Source organism: Miscanthus floridulus, chromosome 7 (assembly GCF_019320115.1).
Source record: "Miscanthus floridulus cultivar M001 chromosome 7, ASM1932011v1, whole genome shotgun sequence".
Taxonomy (NCBI): Eukaryota; Viridiplantae; Streptophyta; class Magnoliopsida; order Poales; family Poaceae; genus Miscanthus; species Miscanthus floridulus.
In genome coordinates, this window is record NC_089586.1 from 9,776,653 (window position 1) to 9,798,219 (window position 21,567).

General features: G+C 47.3%; 2 protein-coding genes and 1 pseudogene across 3 annotated transcripts in view; 2 read left to right on the forward strand and 1 right to left on the reverse strand.

Moving 5' to 3' along the window:
* Positions 1–21,567, forward strand: part of LOC136462531 (ribose-phosphate pyrophosphokinase 1, chloroplastic) — a 100,912-nt gene continuing 79,345 nt past the window's right edge. Inside the window, exons 1-10 of one of the 2 annotated variants that reach the window (XM_066461628.1) lie at positions 1–213; positions 635–808; positions 1,238–1,486; positions 1,923–2,066; positions 2,182–2,349; positions 3,945–4,014; positions 4,413–4,494; positions 4,607–4,766; positions 4,936–5,015; positions 5,196–5,495. In XM_066461628.1, the coding sequence (XP_066317725.1) occupies positions 103–213; positions 635–808; positions 1,238–1,486; positions 1,923–2,066; positions 2,182–2,349; positions 3,945–4,014; positions 4,413–4,494; positions 4,607–4,766; positions 4,936–4,974 (1,197 nt within the window). In that variant the 5' untranslated portion in view covers positions 1–102 and the 3' untranslated portion in view covers positions 4,975–5,015; positions 5,196–5,495. Of the gene's footprint in view, positions 214–634; positions 809–1,237; positions 1,487–1,922; positions 2,067–2,181; positions 2,350–3,944; positions 4,015–4,412; positions 4,495–4,606; positions 4,767–4,935; positions 5,016–5,195; positions 5,496–21,567 lie in introns of those variants that run through there. The other variant, XM_066461629.1, reaches the window with a different exon arrangement.
* LOC136462529 (pentatricopeptide repeat-containing protein At1g71210, mitochondrial-like) lies at positions 6,083–15,990 on the reverse strand (annotated as a pseudogene).
* On the forward strand, positions 10,384–10,704 carry LOC136465029 (uncharacterized mitochondrial protein AtMg00810-like). The gene has a single exon (XM_066463931.1). It carries the CDS (start codon positions 10,384–10,386, stop codon positions 10,702–10,704), a length of 321 nt encoding a protein of 106 aa, XP_066320028.1.

The window sequence follows — 21,567 nt, forward strand, 5'->3', positions numbered from 1 at the left end:
ATGTGATTTATTCCAAAAGACCGGATTAAACCCTCGCCACCGGACCGGATTAAACCCTAGGCACCGGCACCTCCGCGAATCCTTTCCTTTCCTCGATTCCACATGCCGCTCTGCTGCTCCCCCACCTCCGCTGCCGCCGCAGCGGCGGCATCTCCCGGCGCCGCCCGCAGCGGGGGGCTCCTGCGCCGCTCGCGCCCAGTCCCCGGCGTCGTGGTGAGCTCCTGACTCCTGAGTCCTGACCCCTACCCCCTGTTCTAATTTGCTCTGTTCGTGCCCGTGCCATGAGGCAATAATCACTCGCCGCCTGGCCATCCGGACTCACCGGTGATTTTACGGCGCCGGTGCGTCCGGAGCTCGGGAATTGATTTTACGGCGACGGTCGGCGTTCGGAGCTCGGCTCCGTGTTTTTTTAATTACTTTTCGCAAGGGCGGGTTTAAAGCTTTCGATTTTTTTTTCTGGAATTTGGAACCATTGCTTGTTGTATATTTCACATTAGAGAGTACCCATCTTGCATCTGCACATAAAAGGAAGTTGTGAAGTTGCTGCTAGTAATCATGTCAGAGTCTGCACAATGGGGATTTTTTTTAACTTCTGCCTGCTCATATAAGCTAAAAATGGACTCCATACGTGCAGAGGTGTAAAAAGATTGATTCTCTGAGGGCAATCAATGGAGCACTGCCTTGCATTCCGGTGTCCGACAGGTCGCTATTGACTCCTGTAACCTTACCGGTTTTCCGGGATCCAAACACGAGGAACGACACGAGGCTGCGCATCTTCTCAGGCACAGCCAATCCTTCCCTTTCCCAGGTCAGTTGAGTCTAGCATGGAGAAATTGTCTCCAATCTTTATTCTAGGCTTGCATTGAGTTAGTTGGAGGCGACCAATTAAACTGTGCTAACAAGTTACCTCCTTAGAGCACTCAGTACATTAACTGCTTTTGAGTTTGAAATAGCGATTGGTATAAAAAGTGGATTGAAATGAAGGATAATTTGTACCGATTATTAAACTGTACTAACCAGCTACCACCTTAGAGTACTCAGTTCATTAACTTCTTTTGAATTTGGAATAGTGATTGGCATAAAAGGTGGATTGAAATTAAGGATAATTTGAACCTCAATAGATTTTTACCTGGCATAGCTACTAGCGTACTTTTGAATGATGAAGAATAATAAACAGGAAATGTGTTGTATCTTTCATGCCTAATTTCTTTATGGTATCCTGTATTCCTATGAACAGGAAATAGCAAGTTACTTGGGACTAGAACTTGGGAAGATTAACATAAAGAGGTTCGCTGATGGTGAAATATATGTTCAGTTGCAAGAAAGTGTACGGGGCTGTGATGTTTTCCTTGTGCAACCGTCGTGCCCTCCAGCAAATGAAAATCTTATGGAACTTCTGATCATGATTGATGCCTGTAGGAGAGCATCTGCTAAGAATATTACTGCAGTTATCCCTTATTTTGGTTATGCAAGGGCTGACAGGAAGGTAATGTTGCTTTATTGTAGCTTCTCAAATTGTTTTAATGGTTTCAAGGTTGATCTTTTTTTTATCGAAAAAAGACTCCTTGTCACATGCTTGTACCGCTTCGCCTTTACCAGTCTTTAGCCATGGAAGGTGCATAGCCAAAATTTCAACAGTTTTGTTATTTTAAAAGTGCTTGGAACCAGCAAATTTCTGATCACCAGCATCAGTTGAGCAAATTTCCGATCACCAGCATTGATTGAGGTGGTTGAATTTCATCCAAGGGCCTAGGATGGCTACTGGAATTGAAGTCAATGCTCAATGACATTACAGATTCTATTGTTCCTTTTGATTCTAACATCCTAGCATCCATGAAATCAAAAGACTTTTCTGGACATGACAAAGAGTATGTCTCCTTACCATTTTTAGTACTAATAGAAGCACCTTTTCCTTTTTTCAGTCTCAGGGCCGGGAATCTATAGCTGCAAAGCTTGTAGCTAATATGATTACCGAAGCTGGTGCTAACCGTGTCCTTGTTTGTGATCTTCATTCCAGTCAAGCAATGGGATACTTCGACATCCCAGTAGATCATGTTTATGGCCAGGTATATGTACTGAAGCATGCTACTTAAATCTATCAATTCTTTTAAGACTTAGTGTTTATGATGGTATTCATTCTTCTTACAATTATTTTCTATTTTTCCTGTTTGATCTGTGAAGCCTGTTATTCTTGATTATCTCGCCAGCAAGACAATATGTTCAAATGACTTGGTAGTTGTATCTCCTGATGTTGGAGGTGTTGCCAGGGCACGTGCTTTTGCTAAAAAGCTGTCAGATGCACCTCTAGCTATTGTAGATAAAAGAAGGCAAGGACATAATGTCGCTGAGGCAAGTATTATTGTACTATGTTATTTGCTTAAACAGTGTAGCAGGCCGAATGGATGTATATAGAAGAAAATATCAACTTCGTAACTCAAATATTAGTTTCTCCTTAATAACTGTACTAGTACTATTATGAACATCTGATTTGGATGTACAGAAGAAAATCTTCACATGGTACTCTGAAGGGATAAGTCCACATTTAACCCCTCAACTTTTGTGTTTGTCTAATTTTAACCCTCAACTCTAATAATGTCTAAACACAGTATCTCAACTATCAAACCCACTTGGTTTTGACCCTCAAGCCTGTTTTGGTTGGTATTTGGATGGTTTGGTGGCAAGTTGCTGGTTTTTTTTCCCAAGAAACCTAGGACATTATGTGGCAGGGTCCCATAGGTCATTCCTTACTTCCTCTTCTCCCCTCTCATCTCGCGTGTTTCCGGATCTTGATTGGTAGCGGCACTGTGGCAGGAAGGGAGCACAGTGCTCGCGACCGTAGGAACGTGCAAAGCAGAAAGGGAGCACGGTGTCCTTTGCCCATGCCCATCTCTTCTCCCCTCACATTTTAATCCAAGCAGGAAGTCGGCAGCCAGCCTGACACCTGGCTATCCAGAGTGCTGAGACAGTAGACTAGGTGGTGCACCTGCTCTGGAGGCTGGAGCATCAATGCAGACCTGCACCACCGCCACCACCACAGCCACAGCCACCACTTGGCCTTTGCGCGCTCACTAGTCACTACTGCCCCCCAGATGCAGAAGCTCTGTGGGCCACATCATCCTAACCATTGTTCTAACACTGTGGTCATGCCGTTCTGCACACATGAGCTTTGTTGAGGTGAGAGGGCTTCAGGTCAGCAACGAGACAGATGCTGCCTTGTAGATGGGGTGACTAGATCCTCCTTTGCCCCTCGGTGAGTCAGTTATCACGAGGGGCGCTGCCACCGCGTGCTGTCCTGGCCAGAAAGGGATGGGAGAGGTAGAAGGGTGGAGGATGACAATGACACGTGGGACATCAAAATCGCTGATATGACACAAAGGCCCTGTTTCCCTAAACTGTTTATCTCCACAAACAGGAGAATCCTTACCGAACAGAAACCGTTTCTGGGGAGAAACTAGGGACTCCCTACCAAATGATTCAGGGATTTGAAGACAACCAAAAATGTTTCTTGGATTCCACCAGGAACTAGGAAAACCTATTTCAGAATTAGTGTCTCTGGAAACCTTTCTTCCAGAAACCGCACCCCTGCAAATGGGGCCAGAAAACCGCTTTGAAGGGGCTCAGTCTAAATTGAGGCAGCTTTAGTAATTAAGTTGCTCTGTCTAGACAGTATTGGAGATGAGGGTCAACACTAGGCAAACAAAAAAAGTTTTTTTAGAGATCAAACAGAAGAGTTTTTTTAGGGATATCAAACAGAAGAGTTGAGGGGCAAAAAAAAGGACTTGTTCCTACTCTGAATATATTACTTCCTATTCAATCCGCATGAATTGTATAATGCATTTGAAGATGTGCCTATCTCACCACAAGGTGCATGCCTGTTTTATTGCCATGCTCATCTTAGTTCTTTAGAATGAGCATGTACATCTTGTCATGTGCATTTATTACAGGTAATGAATCTTATTGGAGATGTGAGAGGAAAAGTGGCTGTTATGATGGATGATATGATCGACACAGCAGGTACGTCGTCCCCTAGAAACCAATTCTTAGATTGGACATTTTTTTCCCTCATAATGGGCAGTTAGGCCATGAGTTTATTCCATAAACTCAACAGCATTGAGGGCCTTGAGGGCTTGAGGCTAACTGCCATGCAGTAACTAGTCAAGGATTTGCTGTGCCATCTGTCATAGAAGAACCTACTGAATGAATGGAATATTATACTACTAGTAGTATTTCTGACTGGTTTGAATACAATTTAAGCTATAATTTAAAGTTTAAACCCCAATGAATTGTGCCACATTCCTGCATCACTACTCAAGAAAATTGTACTCCCTACATGACATTGCATACTAAACCAGTTACCTGAGATACTTTGCTTTGGGATATATTATCCTCATAGAACTATCAAACACAAATAGGTACTATTGCCAAAGGAGCTGAGCTATTGCATCAGGAAGGAGCTCGAGAAGTATATGCTTGCTGTACACATGCTGTTTTTAGGTATGCTTTAATTCTTGAACTAACCTAAGTGAACTCTGTTTTCTTTCCACTGGCCATACATTGTAGCGAAACTGGATTTTTCTGCTAGTATAACTATACGTTACCTTTTCAGCCCACCTGCCATCGAAAGATTATCAAGTGGATTGTTTCAAGAAGTAATCATCACAAACACAATCCCTCTAAAGGAGGAGAAGACTTTTCCGCAGCTGACCATTCTTTCAGTTGCTAACCTCTTAGGCGAAACAATCTGGCGTGTTCACGATGATTGCTCGGTAAGTTCTGACTTCTAACTCAACAAAAAATACTGCTCTGTATACCAGATCCGGTGGTTGCAATTGATTCCGCACTATCGTTGTGCAAGCCTCATGATACTATTCCTCAAGCAACTGTATTCTCTTTTTCTGGTGCAAAATCTTTATATAAATCTCTAAATCGGCCCAGGTTGGTCATGAGCCATACTCCAGCTTGGATATTGACTGATGCTTAAGGCGTATTACCCATGCTGTGCTCTTCATGCCTAGGTGAGAACGGCTTTTAGTGGTGATGTCTAGTCTCTCACATGACATACCACGACAAAACAGCTATTTCTCTACAAGCTGTATAATAGGCATAGTTGATTCCATTGTTGGCAACATTTCACCAGATGTACAATTTCCATCTGTGACATGTTCACCATTGCTGAAGCTGTTTTTCTTATGCAGGAATAGTTGTGGCAGCTTGCAACATTTTTCCCCCTTCTCTTTGGCCTCAGTTTTTGTCTCCGTGTGTGTAATAAGCAGTGTTTTGTGGAATTCTGTTAGCACGGAACCTCAACCTTGTATTTGAGTGACAGTACATAAGATGATATTATAGATTGTAGTGCAGTGTTTCAACTATCCTCAATCCGCATATATATAGCTCTATCCTCATTCCTCCATGACATCCCAGTTTTTGGTTTCTGGGTTTTGCTTTATATATGCGTTTGCTTTGCTGTATTGGACTTTATGATAATGGATTTTATTTTACGTCACCAGCGTCTCCTTGCAGCAACAATAATCAAATAAACATCTGTGTAGCATCGGTGTTTTATCGACATTCTTTTATTTGGCATCCAAAATGGCCATGAACATACATCAGGGATTAATGATGATAGCAGTTTAAATGCGATTGATGAACTGCCCCCTCGGCAAACTGAGGCAATAAAAGAGGCTTATCTGCTCAGAAAGCTTCAACCATAATTGCGTTAACTAGCGAAGGAAAGCTTGCTGAATGTACTAGTGAAGCACTCAATTATCTTGCCTTTATCAGGACCGGACTTATGAATGAAACATCAAATAAGCAATTGTGTTTAAACACCGAACTTTCTGAATCAATATAAAAATATTCTTAAAACCTGAATTGTTAAAGGACAAGAAAACTGGTTAGATGTTTGAAATCGGATTACCCAATGGATCCACGTCTTCTGTACGCATTGGACAATGCCTGATTGCCTCTATTCTATTGCAGTGCTTGACTCTAGTAGTAAAAGAATGGTCATTCTTACTATAATCAACAGTAGATTATAGCGAGATTGACAAATTGGTCCATTTAGATAAACAGTTGCAAAAGATTGAATGGCCAAGAACCTTGAAAATTTTGGGCACAAGGTATAATTTTACAGCAAAATTGTGTAATACTAGAATACATCAAAGTCAAAGGAGAACTCCATGCTACACGTAAACTGAATATCCTAGAAGCATCCCAGACATCAAGTGATGATAGATGAGATGTGATTCCGGTAAAAAGTGTTAGATCTCGGAGTACATCTCTACAAAAAGTATATTTGATCTTCCAAAAGAATGCCTGCAAAGAGCTGAAATTATAAGGAAACAATGTCAGGCATTCAGCTGTAAAACGTAGATTACTGCAGCTTGTAAAACATCAGGCGATTTACTGATGTGATTATGCAACGGATGTAAAGTAATCTGCTGCTCTCCCTCTGTACGCGCGGCAGGAGCAGGCATCGAAAGGGCTCCCCTACTGCTACACTGTAGCTGTGACAGGTGCAGGCACCGAAATGCTCTCCTACCGCACTGTAGCCACAGCAGGGGCGAACGCCAAAGTCTGCCCTGCTGTCACATCTAGCCACTGTAGCAACATGACAGCCTGACATATCTGTGTACTAGGATTAGATGGGTACTGCAACTTAGTAAAGAGAGCGAGTTCAGTTTTGCAATCTCCTCTGCAGAGGTCCGGCCAAAGCTGATGCTTGTGCTGTGTGTGTGCGCTCTGTTCTCCCTCCCTTCTTCTACCTTTAGCCGTAGTGTGTGGTCGGCAACAACGGTGAGCGGTCGGCTCACCCATGCGGAAGATTCCGGGGCCAACAAGTGGTATCAGAGCCGTACAAGCGTCGTTGCCGGACTAACCGCTGGCGATGACTGGACGGTTTGGAGATAGGCGACAGCAGCTGCACTGTTGTGGCTGTCCAGCCACGACAGGTCAGCGGCACCAGTTGGCCGACGCTGACTCGTACCGACTATGGCGAGTGGGCGATGACCATGAAGGTCAAGCTCAAAGCCCGATGACTCTGGAATGACATTGACAAGGGCACTGACAACGAAGAAGACGACATGTCAGCGTTGGAGGCTATCCTCGCTGCTGTGCCAGCGGAGTACAGGGAGCCGTTGGAGCGAAGAACTCTACTAAGGAGGCGTGTGAGGCCATTGCAGTGATGCGCATCGGCTCCGACCGTGCAAAGAAGGCGACGACCCAGCTGCCGGAGCAGGAGTACGCCAACCTCAAGTTCAAGGATGGTGAGTCGGTGGAGGACTTCTCCCTCCGCCTGTAGTCGCTCATCAGCAAGCTGAGAAGGCACGGCGTCACCATCGACGAAGAAGAAGCGGTCTCCAAGTACCTTCACTCCGTGCCGGCGAAGTACATCCAGATCGCTCTCTCCATAGAGACGATGCTGGACTTGTCCACCCTCACCATTGAGGATGTGACAGGCCGTCTACGGTCGGTGGCGAGCGCATGGAGCAAGCCACAGCAACGACGGACAACGGCAAGCTGCTGCTGACAGAGAAGAAGTGGGCTGCCCAGATGAAGAAGTCCGGGAAAGCCTCCTCCAACCGCGGTGGCGATGGCAAGCGCCGCGGCAAGGCTTCTTCGAAGAAGTAGGTCAACCCCAACGCCTGCCGACGCTGCGGGAAGACGGACCATTGGGCAAATGAGTGCCCAAATCGCAAGCAGGAGAAGAAGGCTGAGGCTCATTTAGCGTAGGCTGATGAAGACGATGAGGACACTCTCCTGATGGCGACGTTCTGTGCACTGCACGACGTTGAGGCCAATGAGAAAGGAGAGGTGATGGCGGTGGAAGAGCACGTCAAGGCTCTGAAGGCTGTCAACCTCGACGAACCGCGCGCCCAAGTCCACCTCGGACATGTGGGCGGCGAGCAGGAGTAGCGGTGGTACCTGGACTCTGGCAGCAGCAACCACATGACGGGCTCCAAGGAAGCCCTCTCCGAGCTCGACGGCAACGTGATCGGCACGATGAAGTTTGATGACGGCTCAAGGGTGGCGATCCGAGGGCGCGGCACCATCATCTTCAAGTGCCAGAATGGCGAGCACCGCGCGCTAACGGATATATATTACATCCCGCAGCTGCGTTCAAGCATCATCAGCATTGGCCAGCTGGATGAGCGCGGTAGCGAGGTACTGATCAAGGACGACGTCCTCAAGATCAGGAACCGGGAGCAGCGGCTTCTTGCCAAGGTGAAGAGGTCCTAGAACCGGCTGTACCTGCTCGACTTGAAGGTGGAGCAGCTGGTGTGCCTGGCAGCACAGCACACCGAGGAGCCATGGCTATGGCATGCCCGGTTCGGCCATCTCAGCTTCGACGTGCTCGGTTGGCTGAAGAAGATGGTCCGAGAGCTGCCCCACATCAAGCACGCAAGCGAGATGTGTGACAGCTACCTGGCCGGGAAGCAAAGGAGGCTGTCGCTCCCAAAGGCAGCCAAGTATCGCACGGCGGACGCTCTCAAGCTTGTCCATGGCGATCTCTACGGGCCAATCATGCCAGCCACAAACGGTGATCGACGGTACTTCCTCCTGCTCGTGGATGATTGTAGTAGCTGTATATGGCTGCAACTCCTGACGAGCAAGAACAAGGCGGCGGAGGCGATCAAGAAGTTCAAGGCGCGCGCGGAGGCGGAGAGCGGCAAGAAGCTGCGCGTGCTGCAGACTGATCGCGGCGATGAATTCACTTCGGTGGAGTTCGTTGCGTACTGCGCGGATCAAGGTGTGGTGCGACACCACACCGCGCCGTACTCGCCACAGCAGAATGGCGTGGTGGAGCAGTGGAACCAAACGATGGTCGGCATGGCTCGATCCATGATGAAGGCCAAGAGCATGTCGACAAGGTTCTGGGGTGAGGCGGTGACCACGGCGGTGTTCATCCTCAACCGCGCGCCCACAAAGGCCCTGAAGGACGTGACGTCGTTCGAAGCTTGGTATGGGCGCAAGCCGAGCGTGTCCTTCCTCCGGACATTCGGCTGCATCGGCCACGTCAGGAAGACAAAGCCAGTCCTCACCAAGCTGAAGGATAGGAGCACACCGATGGTGCTCCTAGGCTACGAGGAAGGTACCAAGGCGTATCGGCTCTATGACCCACGTGGAGGCAAGGTGGTTGTCTCGCGCGACGTCGTGTTTGACGAGAAGACGGCCTAGGACTAGGACAGTCCGGGCACGGGGGAAGTTGGCGGTTTCACCAGCACCTTCGTCGTCGAGCGTTTGGTCATCCACAGTGGTGGAGACGCTGGAGAGGAGGTGCCGAGCACTCCAAGAGGGGTGCCGAGCACTCCAGGAGTGGTGCCGAGTGGTCTTGCAGTGGTGCCGAGTGGTCTTGCAGTGGTGCCGAGCACTTCAGGACGGGTGCCGAACGCTCCCGTAGCGGAGCCGAGAGGTCTTGTAGTGGTGCCGACCACTCCAAGACTAGTGCCGAGCACTCCGGGACAAGCGGTCCAGGAGTAGTGCCGAGCACTACAATCAGGGTGTCGAGCACTCCAGGTCCTGTGCTGGCCACTCTAGTGGAACTGGGAACTCCATCGACGCTGATCGAGTTCGTCTCACCTCCAAGCGACATCACCGAGCTCATGGATGCCTTCCACGATGGTGAGGAGGTGCGGTTCCGCAGGCTGGACGACATCGTCGGTGGTACAGGGTCCTCAGGCCTGGTGGGTCGACTGCTCAATGACCCAAAGCTGCTTCTCGTCAGTGCAGAGGAACCACCCACGTTCACGCTAGCCGAGCGTGATGCAAATTAGCAACGAGCAATGCTGAAGGAGATGAAGGCGATCGAGGAAAATGAGACTTGGGAGCTCATCGATCTACCTCTAGGAACCAGGATGCCGTCCGATCGGCCTGAAGTGAGTGTACAAGGTCAAGCGGGACGAGCGCGACGCCATTGTCAAGCACAAGGCACGCCTCGTCACACGAGGCTTTGTCCAACGTGAGGGCATCGACTTCGAGGAAGTCTTTGTGCCGGTAGCGCGCATGGAGTCTATTCGACTGCTGCTGGCTTTGGCAGCAGCGAAGGACTGGCGTGTCCATCACCTGGACGTAAAATCGGCCTTCCTCAACGGTGAGCTAGCGGAGACGGTCTTCGTCAGGCAACCTCCGGGTTTTGCCGTCAAGAGAGCGGAGCACAGGGTGCTCCGACTGCGCAAGGTGCTCTACGGGCCGCGGCAGGCCCCACGAGCGTGGAACGCCAAGCTTGACTCCACGCTAGGCGAGCTTGGGTTCACGCGGTGCGCAACCAAGCACGCGCTCTGCACGCGGTGACACGGGAAGAAGGAGCTCGCCTTCGGCGTGTATGTGGACGACTTGATCGTCACCGACGCGCGTGTAGAGGACATCGATGGATTCAAGCGCGAGATGGCATCTCGTTTTCGAATGAGCGATCTCGGCACGCTCTCCTACTACCTCGGCATCGAGGCGAGACAGAGGAAGGAGGCGCTCACGCTCGGTCAGAGCGCATACGCCTCGAAGCTGTTAGAGCGGAGCGGCATGGCTGAGTACAAGCCATGCGTAACTCCGATGGAGGAGCGGCTGAAGTTGACGAAGACCAATACCGCGGCGAAGGTAGATGCAACACTATACCAGAGCATCATCGACGGTCTACGTTACCTAGTCCACACGAGGCCGGACATTGCGTTCGCCATGGGCTACGTCAACCGCTTCATGGAGGATCCCTGAGAGGATCACTGGGCTGCGGTAAAGCGACTACTGCGCTACGCCAAGGGGATGGTGGATCAAGTGATCATCTTCCTCAAGACTGATGGGAGTAGGCTGTAGCTCACTGTGTTCAACGATGCAGACATGGCGGGAGACATCGACGGATGGCGGAGACCTCTGGCATGCTCGTCTTCCTCGGATTGGCTCTCATCGCTATCGCTGAAACAGAAGGTGGTGGCATTGTACACGTGCGAGGCAGAGTACGTGGCGGCGACCACAACGACGTGCTAAGCTGTGTGGCTGCGCCGGCTACTGAGTGAGCTGACCGGTGTGGAAGCTTACCCACCAGCACTGATAGTGGACAACCAGCCCGCCATCACTCTCACGAAGAATCCGGTTCTCCACGACTGGAGCAAGCACATCGACGTCAAGTTCCACTTCCTTAGGGACTGTGTCGATGGAGGGCAGATCGTCATCAAGTTCGTCGAAACTGGTCGGCATCTCGCGGACGTTCTCACCAAGCCGCTCGGCCGTCTCCGGTTCACAGAGTTGAAGAAGATGATCGATATGGTGGAGGTTCTACGATTAGCAGCAGGATTAGGGAAAATTATAAAATAATCTGTTGCTCTCCCTCTGTACGTACGGCAGGGGCAGGCGCCGAAATGCTCCCCTGCCGCACTGTAGCCACAGCAGGAGCGGGCGCCAAAGTCAGCCCTGCTATCACATCTAGTCACTGTAGTAGCATGACAGTCTGACATGTCTATATACTAAGATTAGATGGGTAGAGTTGTATATATAGTTTCCCACTGTAACTCAGTAAAGAGAGCGAGCTCAGTTTTGCCATCTCCTCTGCAGAGCTCCGGCCAACGCTGGTGCTTGTGCTGTGTGTGTGCGCGCTCTGTTCTCCCTCCCTTCTTCTACCTCTAGCCGTAGTGTGTGTGGTCGACAACGACGGTGAGCGGTCGGCTCACCCGTGCGGAAGAGATCCCGGGTCCAACAACGGACAGTATCCCAAGAAATCACATAAAACACTCTTCTAGTAAAGAACAATAAGAGTACAACAACAACAACAAAGTCTTTAAGTCCCAAACAAGTTGAGGATAGGCTAGAGTTGAAACCCAGCAGAAGCAATCAAGGTTCAGGCACGTGAATAGCTGTTTTCCAAGCACTCCTATCTAAGGCTAAGTCTTTGGGTATATTCTATCCTTTCAAGTCTCCTTTTATTGCCTCTACCCAAGTCAACTTCGATCTTCCTCTGCCTCTCTTCACGTTACTATCATGGCTTAGGATTCCACTACGCACCAGTGCCTCTGGAGGTCTCCGTTGTACATGTCCAAACCATCTTAACCGGCGTTGGACAAGTTTTTCTTCAATTGGTACTACCCCTAATCTATCACGTATATCATCGTTCTGAACTCGATCCCTTCTTGTATGACCGCAAATCCAACGCATCATACGCACTTCCGCGACACTTATCTGTTGAACATGTCGTCTTTTCGTAGGTCAACATTCTACACCATACAACATAGCAGGTCTAATCGTCGTCCTATAAAACTTGTGTTTTAGCTTCTGTGGTACCCTTTTGTCACATATGACACCAGATGCTTGGCGCCACTTCATCCACCCTACTTTGATTCTATGGCTAACATCTTCATCAATATCCCCGTCTCTCTGTAGCATTGATTCTAAATATCGAAAGGTATCCTTCCTAGGCACTACTTGACCTTCCAAACTAATATCTTCCTCCTCCCGAGTAGTAGTGCCGAAGTCACATCTCATATACTCAGTTTTAGTTCTACTGAGTCTAAAACCTTTGGACTCCAAAGTCTCCCGCCATAACTCCAGTTTGAGATGGTTTGGACATGTACAACGGAGACCTCTAGAGGCACCGGTGCGTAGTGGAATCCTAAGCCATGAACACTATTATATGCTTATACAGGACAGCTTGTAAAACATTAAATGTAACATTATCCTAAATCTTTGGTCCATTGGACACCTGTATAAAACAAAATAACTATAGCCACCAATATTTTGAACAGAAAATGGTGAGTTCAATGGGTGCAGCTTGAATAACACATGATAGAACTTACAAAGAACTGCCAATACAAATTCACCTTTTATTAAGAAACTTTATGCAGGGAAGCAACTTGCAAAGAACACTTCTTTCACTGGTCTAGTGTGATATCCCTAAGTTAAAGTACAAGGTCCTAGAACTAGTCTTCGTGCATTCTAAGAAAATGTAGCAGGAACTACAGTTGGTTATCGTAGGTTCTCAGACTACAGAAGATATACGAAGCAAGAAAACTCTCAAATTCCAAATCTCATAGTACAATATAGGAGCTGAAACAACAGCAAGGTTTGAAGATTACCTGTGTCAGCTGCATAATAGGATCAAGGCAGAGAGCAGACCACAAGTTGAATATGAAATAGATATAGTTACTTATACAAAAGAAATGATCTTCTGATCATTTGCTCGCAACAATAAATTGTTGTATAACCTCATAGTGTACCAAGTGGGATAGAAACCATTTCGATACATTGCATCCATCCACCTCTCAGCTTCATTTCTGTCACCATTCTTGCAGAAACCATGCACAATTATATCAAAAGTCCATCGATTTGGATGATACCCCTGCCTGCATATCCTTTCATACAAATTACAGGCAGGGTCCATCCTTCCTGCCATAGACAACCCTCGTAACAGCATGTTATAAGTGTAAATATCAACAGGAAAATACTTTTCCATCTCCTCTCCCAAATGCTCTAAGTCACTCATGTTTCTAATACCACTTGCAAACGCGGAAACTAGATCAACAATCAAGAGCCTTCCTGCCTCCCGACCTTGGATCTCTTCACCCTTCACTTCTAGAGGCTTTGATTTATCTCTTGAACGTAAAAAAGCCTTCAGAAGGTCGTTGCCCATCAATGTGTGCAAGAGAAGCACATTACACAAGAAAGCTGAAACAGGGCGACCTGTTTCTCTGAAATCATCAATAACCTTTACAGCAGTGCCATAATCTCTGACAGAACACAGCAAGAGAACAAGATGCTCATAGCAGTTAATGCTTGGGATTACACCATTATCCCTTGCTTCCCTCCAGAACACCATTGCCTGCTCAGGCTTCTTAGCTTCACATAGACCAGATATAAATACATTATATAACCTGGTGCAAGATGTTTTCTTCGCATGAACGAGGTTAAAAAAACTAAGTGCGTCCCCAATACGTTTGCTCCTTAGATAACTCATGAGAAGAAGGATGTTGCTTACAATTGATGGTTCAATCCCTGAAACCTCCATTTGGTCATACAACGCCTTGGCCATGTCTGCCCTCTTAGCATGACCAGCACCAGAAATAAAGTAGTTGTAGCACACACGCGGTTTGAGCTCACTCCGCTTCAACTGGCTGTCTAACAGATCAAGAACCTCGGTATACCTATTCAACTCACACAAAGCACATACAACTGACTGGTAGAGGTTTCGGGTTGGGATGTGCCCCATATCTTGCATTTGCAGTATGAGCATTGGCAGCACATCCACCCTCTTAATCAATATTAATGCTCGAATCAAGCTCTTGTACGTTGACTCATAGCGATATAAGCCCACATGGCTCTTGCTGCTTGCTATCTGAGGCAATTCGCATGCCGCCTCCACGTTCCCACTCTTGCATAGTGCCGCGAGGTACTTGGCCAAGACAGAGTCGATTATCCAGACTTCCTGCTTGAGTGCCCTGTCTAGCAGCTCCCGCACCCTATCCAGCTCCCCCTCCTGACACAGCACATTTGCAAGCATGGAAAATGTCTGACGCCCCGGAAAGTACCCTCCTGCCATAGCTTCCTCCAATAACAGGCATGCTTCCTCTGTCTCCCCACCATGGCACAGTGCCCTGATCAGATTATTGTAGACATCCTTGTTTGGGTCGATCCCAAGCTCCATCCTCGACCTATACAAATGCATGGCTACCTCGACAAGACCAGCCTTGCAGAAGAAGCAAAGCGCAGCATTCATGGTGGATATGCCAGGAGCAATGCCATCCTCCATCATTTGAACAAGCAAGTCATACACTTCGCCAAGTCTGTTCCTGACAAGCAAGCGATAAACAAGCTGGTCACACCGCTTCCCATCAAGGATGTAGCCTTCACTTTCCTTCTTATCAGACAGGAACTTCATCGTAGCATCAAGCTTTCCAGCCTCACTGAGTCCATGGATCCACGCACCATACACATCACCGGATGGAAACTTATCAACGAGCTCGGCTGCCTCAGCAAAACGTCCACGGCGGCAGAACTCTGTGACGATGGAACCAGCCGCGGGGCCACGGGATGCATCAGCAAACGGCATGGTGTCAAGGAGAGCGACGGCATCGTCGAGGCGGGCGCGACGACAGTGGCTCTTGATGAGTATGCATGTAGCAACGGGGCTGGGGGCAAGGTTGCTGGCGAAGGACTCGGCAAGGTCGTGGAGCGACGTATCGACCAGGGAGTTGAGAAGGATGCGTGATGAGACGGCGTCGAGGTCGAGGCCGCGGAAGCGCATGCGCTCGAGGACGTTGAGCCCGCGCTGCGGGTCGCCCGCGACAGCGTAGCCGACGACGAGCGTGTCGTGGAAGCGCAGGTGGCCGCCGGTGGCTGGTGTGTCGGAGAAGAGGCGGAGCCAGTCGAGGAGGACGGCGTTGCGGCGCGCGCAGGCGAGGAGGCCGAAGACGGCGTGGTAGACGACTCGCGTGTGGCGGTAGCGCGGGCGGCGGCCCGACCAGTCGAAGAACCTGAGGCGGAGCAGCAGCAGGGCGTCGGCGTCGCGGAGCCCCCGCGGGCGGTGGCGGAGCACGGCGAGGACGAGCTTCTCCGAGAGCGGGAGCGCCTCGAGCGCGGCCGTGTCATCGGACGCGAGCGCTGCGTAGATCGCGTCGAGCGCCCTGGGCGGTGCTGGCGCGGACGCGCACGCGCACGCGGCGCTGCGGGACTCGAGGAACCAGTCGTGGAAGGAGGCGGCGATGACGGACTTGGCCGCGGCCACGAGGCGGGCGTCCTCGGGGCGCGGCGGAAGCAGCGGAGAGAGTGGCGGTAGCGGCGGCGCGCGCGGGGGAGACGAGGAGGCGGACGCCGAGAAGGTGTTCGAGAGAATGGCGAGGAGAGGCCGCGAGAGGAGGAGGTCGAGCTAGCGGCGGGAGCGGCAGGAGAGCGGGGCGAGGAGGATGCGGGGCATGGCGAGGCGGGCGGTGGTCAGCGCCGCGGACGTGGCCGCCGGCAGCAGTGGCGCCAGGCGGCGGAAAGGCACCAGGCAGGGTACCCCTTCGGAGTTGAGTTTGGGTTGGGTCATGGCCTCATGGGTCAGTCGTGGTGTCGTGCTGTGGGCCGAGTGTTTGTTTGGATCGGCCTGGCTCCGGCCGTTTCCCTCTCTTTGTTTCCCCCCCCCCCCCCCCCCCCCCCCCCCCCCCCCCCCCCCCCCCCCCTCTTTTAATGGTTTTATTCATTCACACGTATGCATTATCACGGTAGAATTTTTTTTTCATCACCAAGTTAAATGGGGATGCAAACTACAAAAAATAAGCTTATTTGTGAGTTCATGGATAAACCCGTTTAGTTAAACATGTGCATAGGTAAGGTTTAGATGGAACTTTAGACTGCTAAAACAAACCAAAATAATGTGGTGATGCAAATTCTAGTTAGCGATATCGAGCTAGTGTTATGCGTACAATACAAACCAAAACTGCAAATAGATTTAACACATCATGTTGTGCTCCGGCTTGAATAAAAAAAACCCTAGAAGATTTCGCAATACCTAGAAGTCAATGACCTCGAAGAGTAATAAGTTGATTATCGGTGGCTCATCGATGATGCAAGCCCACAATGCTTAATCCATCCAAGAACATGCACTAGATGCTCCCAACTTTTACGTGCCATACTTTTGTGTAAACAAAGGGAAACCAACGCTTATCGACAACACAAGAAGTTTTGCACCCTATACCAACAGGCTAGTGCAATGTTCCTCAAGGGTGTCATGTGCTTGGACAAATGCATCGAGTTGAAGAATGGTTCTGCCATAAAGTCTTGGAAGGATGTAACAAAGTGCACGAGGCCACAGTAGTGGGGATCGCCACTAGTAGAAAGCCTGCAACAAGGTAAAAAAAGACCTAGCTCATACCCCGTCCATCCCTAATAAGTAAATCAATTTCTATATCTTAGCCCCTTATAGTGGCCTTTGGTGGTTGAATGACAAAATAATTAAATGGCTAAGGAGTTTGATGAGTCTTTGAATATGTCTAATTACAAACGGTTATATCAAACTCATGTCATATCTGAAGTGAAGAAAAGGCAAGCAAATTGAAAGAAAAGAAGAGGCAAAGGAAAATGGATGTGCTTCGGTCTCAATGGTGGCTTTCTTGTATGGATATGTAAAAAGATAGTCGTTGGTATTGATCAAGTTTGAATAATGAGTAAAAAATGCATATGTGAAGAAATGTCAAGGAAAGATCAAATGACAAAAGAGATAAAATATAAAGGATATAAGATGGTTTCGGTGTAAGTTTGCTTGTATTGACAAAGACTAAGAAAATTAGTATGCATTGATATTGATCAAGCTAGAAGCATTAAGAAGGAAGTGATCAAGAACAATGGTATTATGAAGAAATGTCAAGCCAAGGTGCAAAAGATACATTGTCATATGCATATCTATGGTAGCCATTGCTTAGGCTCATGCTTGTATCATGAACACCATTGACATAAGGGAAAGTATGCCAAATCAAAGTGAGGTGATCAATGGTTTTTGCAAAGTTGCATTGTATATAATTTGTGATAAAGAGTTAATGGATTCAAAATGAATAATTATTGTTGGTGCAAAGTAAAGTTTGACTCAAGGTAAAAAGATGAGGTGAAGGAAGAAATTAAGTTGGGCTTTGAGGTACTAAACGTAGATGAAGGGCAAGCAATGACTTGGCGCTGATGGATCAAGGCTAAGGGGAAGAAGCACTTGGGAAATCCAAAGGAGTAACCAAGCCATGAGAAATCATTCTTGGTGAAGCATCAAATCACTATTGTATCATAATTAGAAGTCATTTGAAGCCATGAGTAAACTCACATGTGTTGAAATGGTTCAAATTATAGCTTAAGGTTGTGTTGTCAAGAAGAATGAGACAAAGATTGTTGTGAACCCTTATGAAGATATATTGATAAGAAATGGCATCAAAATATTGTAAACTCAAGTGAGTGAAGTATACATATCCTTCTGATCTTGAGTATAGGTATGCCATAATATCAAGAGCGATAGAACATGAATAGTTCAACAAGTTTCAAGTGCTCAAACTAATCGAATACCAAGGGCTAACATGAGAGAAAACTTGGCATAACACTTGCACTTATTGGTCTTTGAGCTTTTTTCAGTTGGATTGGTTATCACTCTAAATAATCTTTCCATAGAGTCCAAGATCACTTAAATCGAAGTTCAGAGTAAGCAGTTATTGCTTTTCTCGTGCGGTGAGCTATACTATTTTGCCCAATTGCAGAAGTTTTGCACATTCCAGGTCAAATGGCTAGTTTTGGAAAGGTTCAGAAGTTCCTTCAATTTCTAGAGAAGTTCCACACTTTTTTGCGGCAATGACTGGTTCGTGATGTAGGGGGTATTTATATCCCTCTGCTTCATTTGGGGGTTGCTAGTTCTCCCGCACTCCCATATTGAAGTCAAAACCTATTATAGCTATCCTCAACCCCTTTTTGTGATGAGAAATCTAGTGAGTTCGGTTGAGATATATTTGGTGATTGAGAGCAAGAGTGAGCGACCAAATCTATGAGAACATGTGGGGTTCATCAAGTAATATATAAAGTGTTTGTTACTCATAAATGTCAAGCTTCCTAGATGCCTAGGCATTATCCGACAAGTTCATATGCTTGTGGTGAGCTATGGGAAAGTTTGTGAAGACCTCGACTTTGCCTCCGCAAGGGAAGAAGTCCAATAGTAAAGCGAGAAAAGCGGTCGAAAGAAATCTAGTTTGAGCTTGGCCTTGGGTGGTCGTTCACTGCTTACTCAAAAGAGACGTTAGTCCGCACCATCCTCCTTTGAAGCTTAAAAACTCCATCGAGGGTGAGGTGGGGAGCTCTTTGCGCCAATGGAGGAAAGAGCGGGAATGAGTGAATGATATAGTGTGAGGGGAGACTCTTGTTGTGTGTGAGAGCTCAGAGGCGCATGAGAGAGCTGGTAGGGTAGAGGGAACTCAGTATGACATGTGGGGCGAGCAGGGGCATGTGTCAGTGCGGTTGTTGCATGCTGACCATGGACGCACACGGTGCTACTGTATCATTCGACGGGACCACAAGAGTTTTGTTCAGTTTGGATTTTTTGATGATCTTGGGGGTTAGATAGATACAAATCAACTAAGATTTAATAGAAGGACTTTGTCAAACTTAATTTTTATTCATGAGAGTAGCCAATACTCTCTCTTTTCTTTTCTAGATGGATAGAGTGTCACGCTTTCTTGCATCATTTCATATGCTCACGTGATCGAGTTTGAAGACCACACACCAAGAAAACGGAAGGAAACATTATGCTACATATGGTCACAAATGTGCAATCAATATTGTGGGCTAGAGCTACTCCCTCCGTCTTAAAAATAGAGTCGCTATGAGAATCGTGCTGGTCAAACTTTCTCAGCTTTGACTAGGTTTGTAGAAAATACGTGCAACATTTATATCTTCAAATAAGTTTATTATGAAAGTATATTCAACGATCTACCTAATGATACTAATTATATACCATAAATATTAATATTTTATTAAATATATTTGGTCAAAGTTAAAAGTTGCTGACTTTTTGGAAGCGAGAATGACTCTTTTTTTTTGGGGACACAGGGAGTACTCTGCTAAATTTGTTTCAACAAAGACACCCCGTTGTGTGATGGCGCAAAACCAAATTCTTCTACAAGGTGTGTGGTTGCTCGGGCAAATAGAAAATCAATAAAAGAACCTCTTTTTATGACTATTCTCATCATATCTTTCCCTAAGAGTGAATGTAAAATGAGTATGGCCACTTGCTAAATTGTTTAGAAGCGCACGCGCATGCCTACTATGGCAACCTCATCTTTGCGACTTTGTGGTAGCCCACATGAAACGTCTAACCAAGGAGGTAGGAATTGCTTGCGTCTATATACATAGATATACATGCAATTAGAACCAAGAGGTAGGGAGGCAAACTCTCATGGCCACACACACTTACCTCTCCTTTTTGTGATGTCCTATATGCACGACCAACAATCTATGTTAGTTGTACTTGTTGTCTAGGGAACCATCCTAGCATATCCTGACATTCAAAGGGTACGAGATAAATGAGAATACATTTTACACGATAGTCTAAGATAAAAGGAGCACCAACCAAAAAAAAAGTGGTGTCCGCATAGATGTCACAGACCCGAATGGTAATAAGGAAACATATTATGGCCACATAGAGGAGATATGTGAACTTGACTATGGACCTTCTTTTAAGGTCCCTTTGTTTCGGTACCAATAAGTGAAGCTTACTGGAGGTGGGATATCAGTGGACCATCAGTACGGAATGACAATGGTGGACCTCAACAATCTTGGGTACAGAGATGAACCATTCGTCCTAGCCAAGGATGTGATTCAGGTGTTCTATGTGAAGGACATGTCTACCAAACCAAAAAAGGGAAAAACAATAACTCATACAATGAGTCAAAGCGCCACATAGTTTCTTTAGGGAAAAGAAACATCGTGAGAATCGAGGACAAGTCAGACATGTCAAAAGATTACGAAAAGAATGGCGCAATTCCTCCCTTCACAGTGAACAATGACCCATGCATCCTGCTAAATAATGAAGACACTCCATGGTTACGACGCGATCATAACCAATAGGCATACGTTAAGAAGTTCATTGCTGTTCCCGCTTGATATGATCATGTTTAATAGACCGAGTATGTATGAGGCCTATTTTGTATGGATTATATTTTTCACTGCTGTTTAATGGTGATGTTTCATTTTTTGTATGTACGGTTTAAATGAATTTCTGCTTGATGGTGTTTTCTTGTGGTGCATGTGGCAATGTGTGATGAAAAAACAAATGATTAACGTTAATATGATGTAAAAACAAATTTTCTGTCAAAACGCAATAGTTTTAATGATTTTAATTAAGTACTACATTTTTGCAGGATCGAAATTGTGATTATTATTTATTGTACGCTAAATATTTATAGGGTAAAACAAATGAATTTAGATTACAGATTTTTCTTGTGTATAATAAAGCAAAACCAAGCCCAGAAATTTTATTCGTAACTTTTTGACATATATTTTATTTACTAGACAATTAACACCTATCAGCATATTTCTAAAAGAAATACATTAAAAATTCTAGTAAGGAGGGAGATACTGGTGGGAAGCGAAACTACCGCCCATCTTTAGTGCCGGGTAGATCTACCACCCAGGACTAATGATAGACTGGAAAATACTTTTAGTCCCAGTTGCAACCACCAATCAGGACTAAAAGTCCCAACCAGGACTAAAGGGTGCAACCATCAACCGAGACTAAAAGTCCTTTAGTCCCGATTGGTGGCTACAACCGGAACTAAAGGTCGATCCTTTATATAATGGGGCCTTTTCTCCTTCTTGATCCATCACTCCGCCCAACTAGAAGCCACGTTGCCGCACCCTCATCGATCTCTCGCTGCCGTCTCTTGCCGTTCGTCGTCCCTGCGCCACCAGCTGGCCTCGCCTCATCGCGCCTCTACACGTCTGCCCCGACGGCCCGGACCTATCAGCGAGCCTCCACCGGCCCCGTCGTGTCGTTTCTGACCGACCCGGCCCCGATTAGACGTGTCGTCCCCATCGGCCCCTCTCCGCTGTCCGCCACCACGTATGTCCTGGCCCCGCGCGCGTGTCCACGCGTGC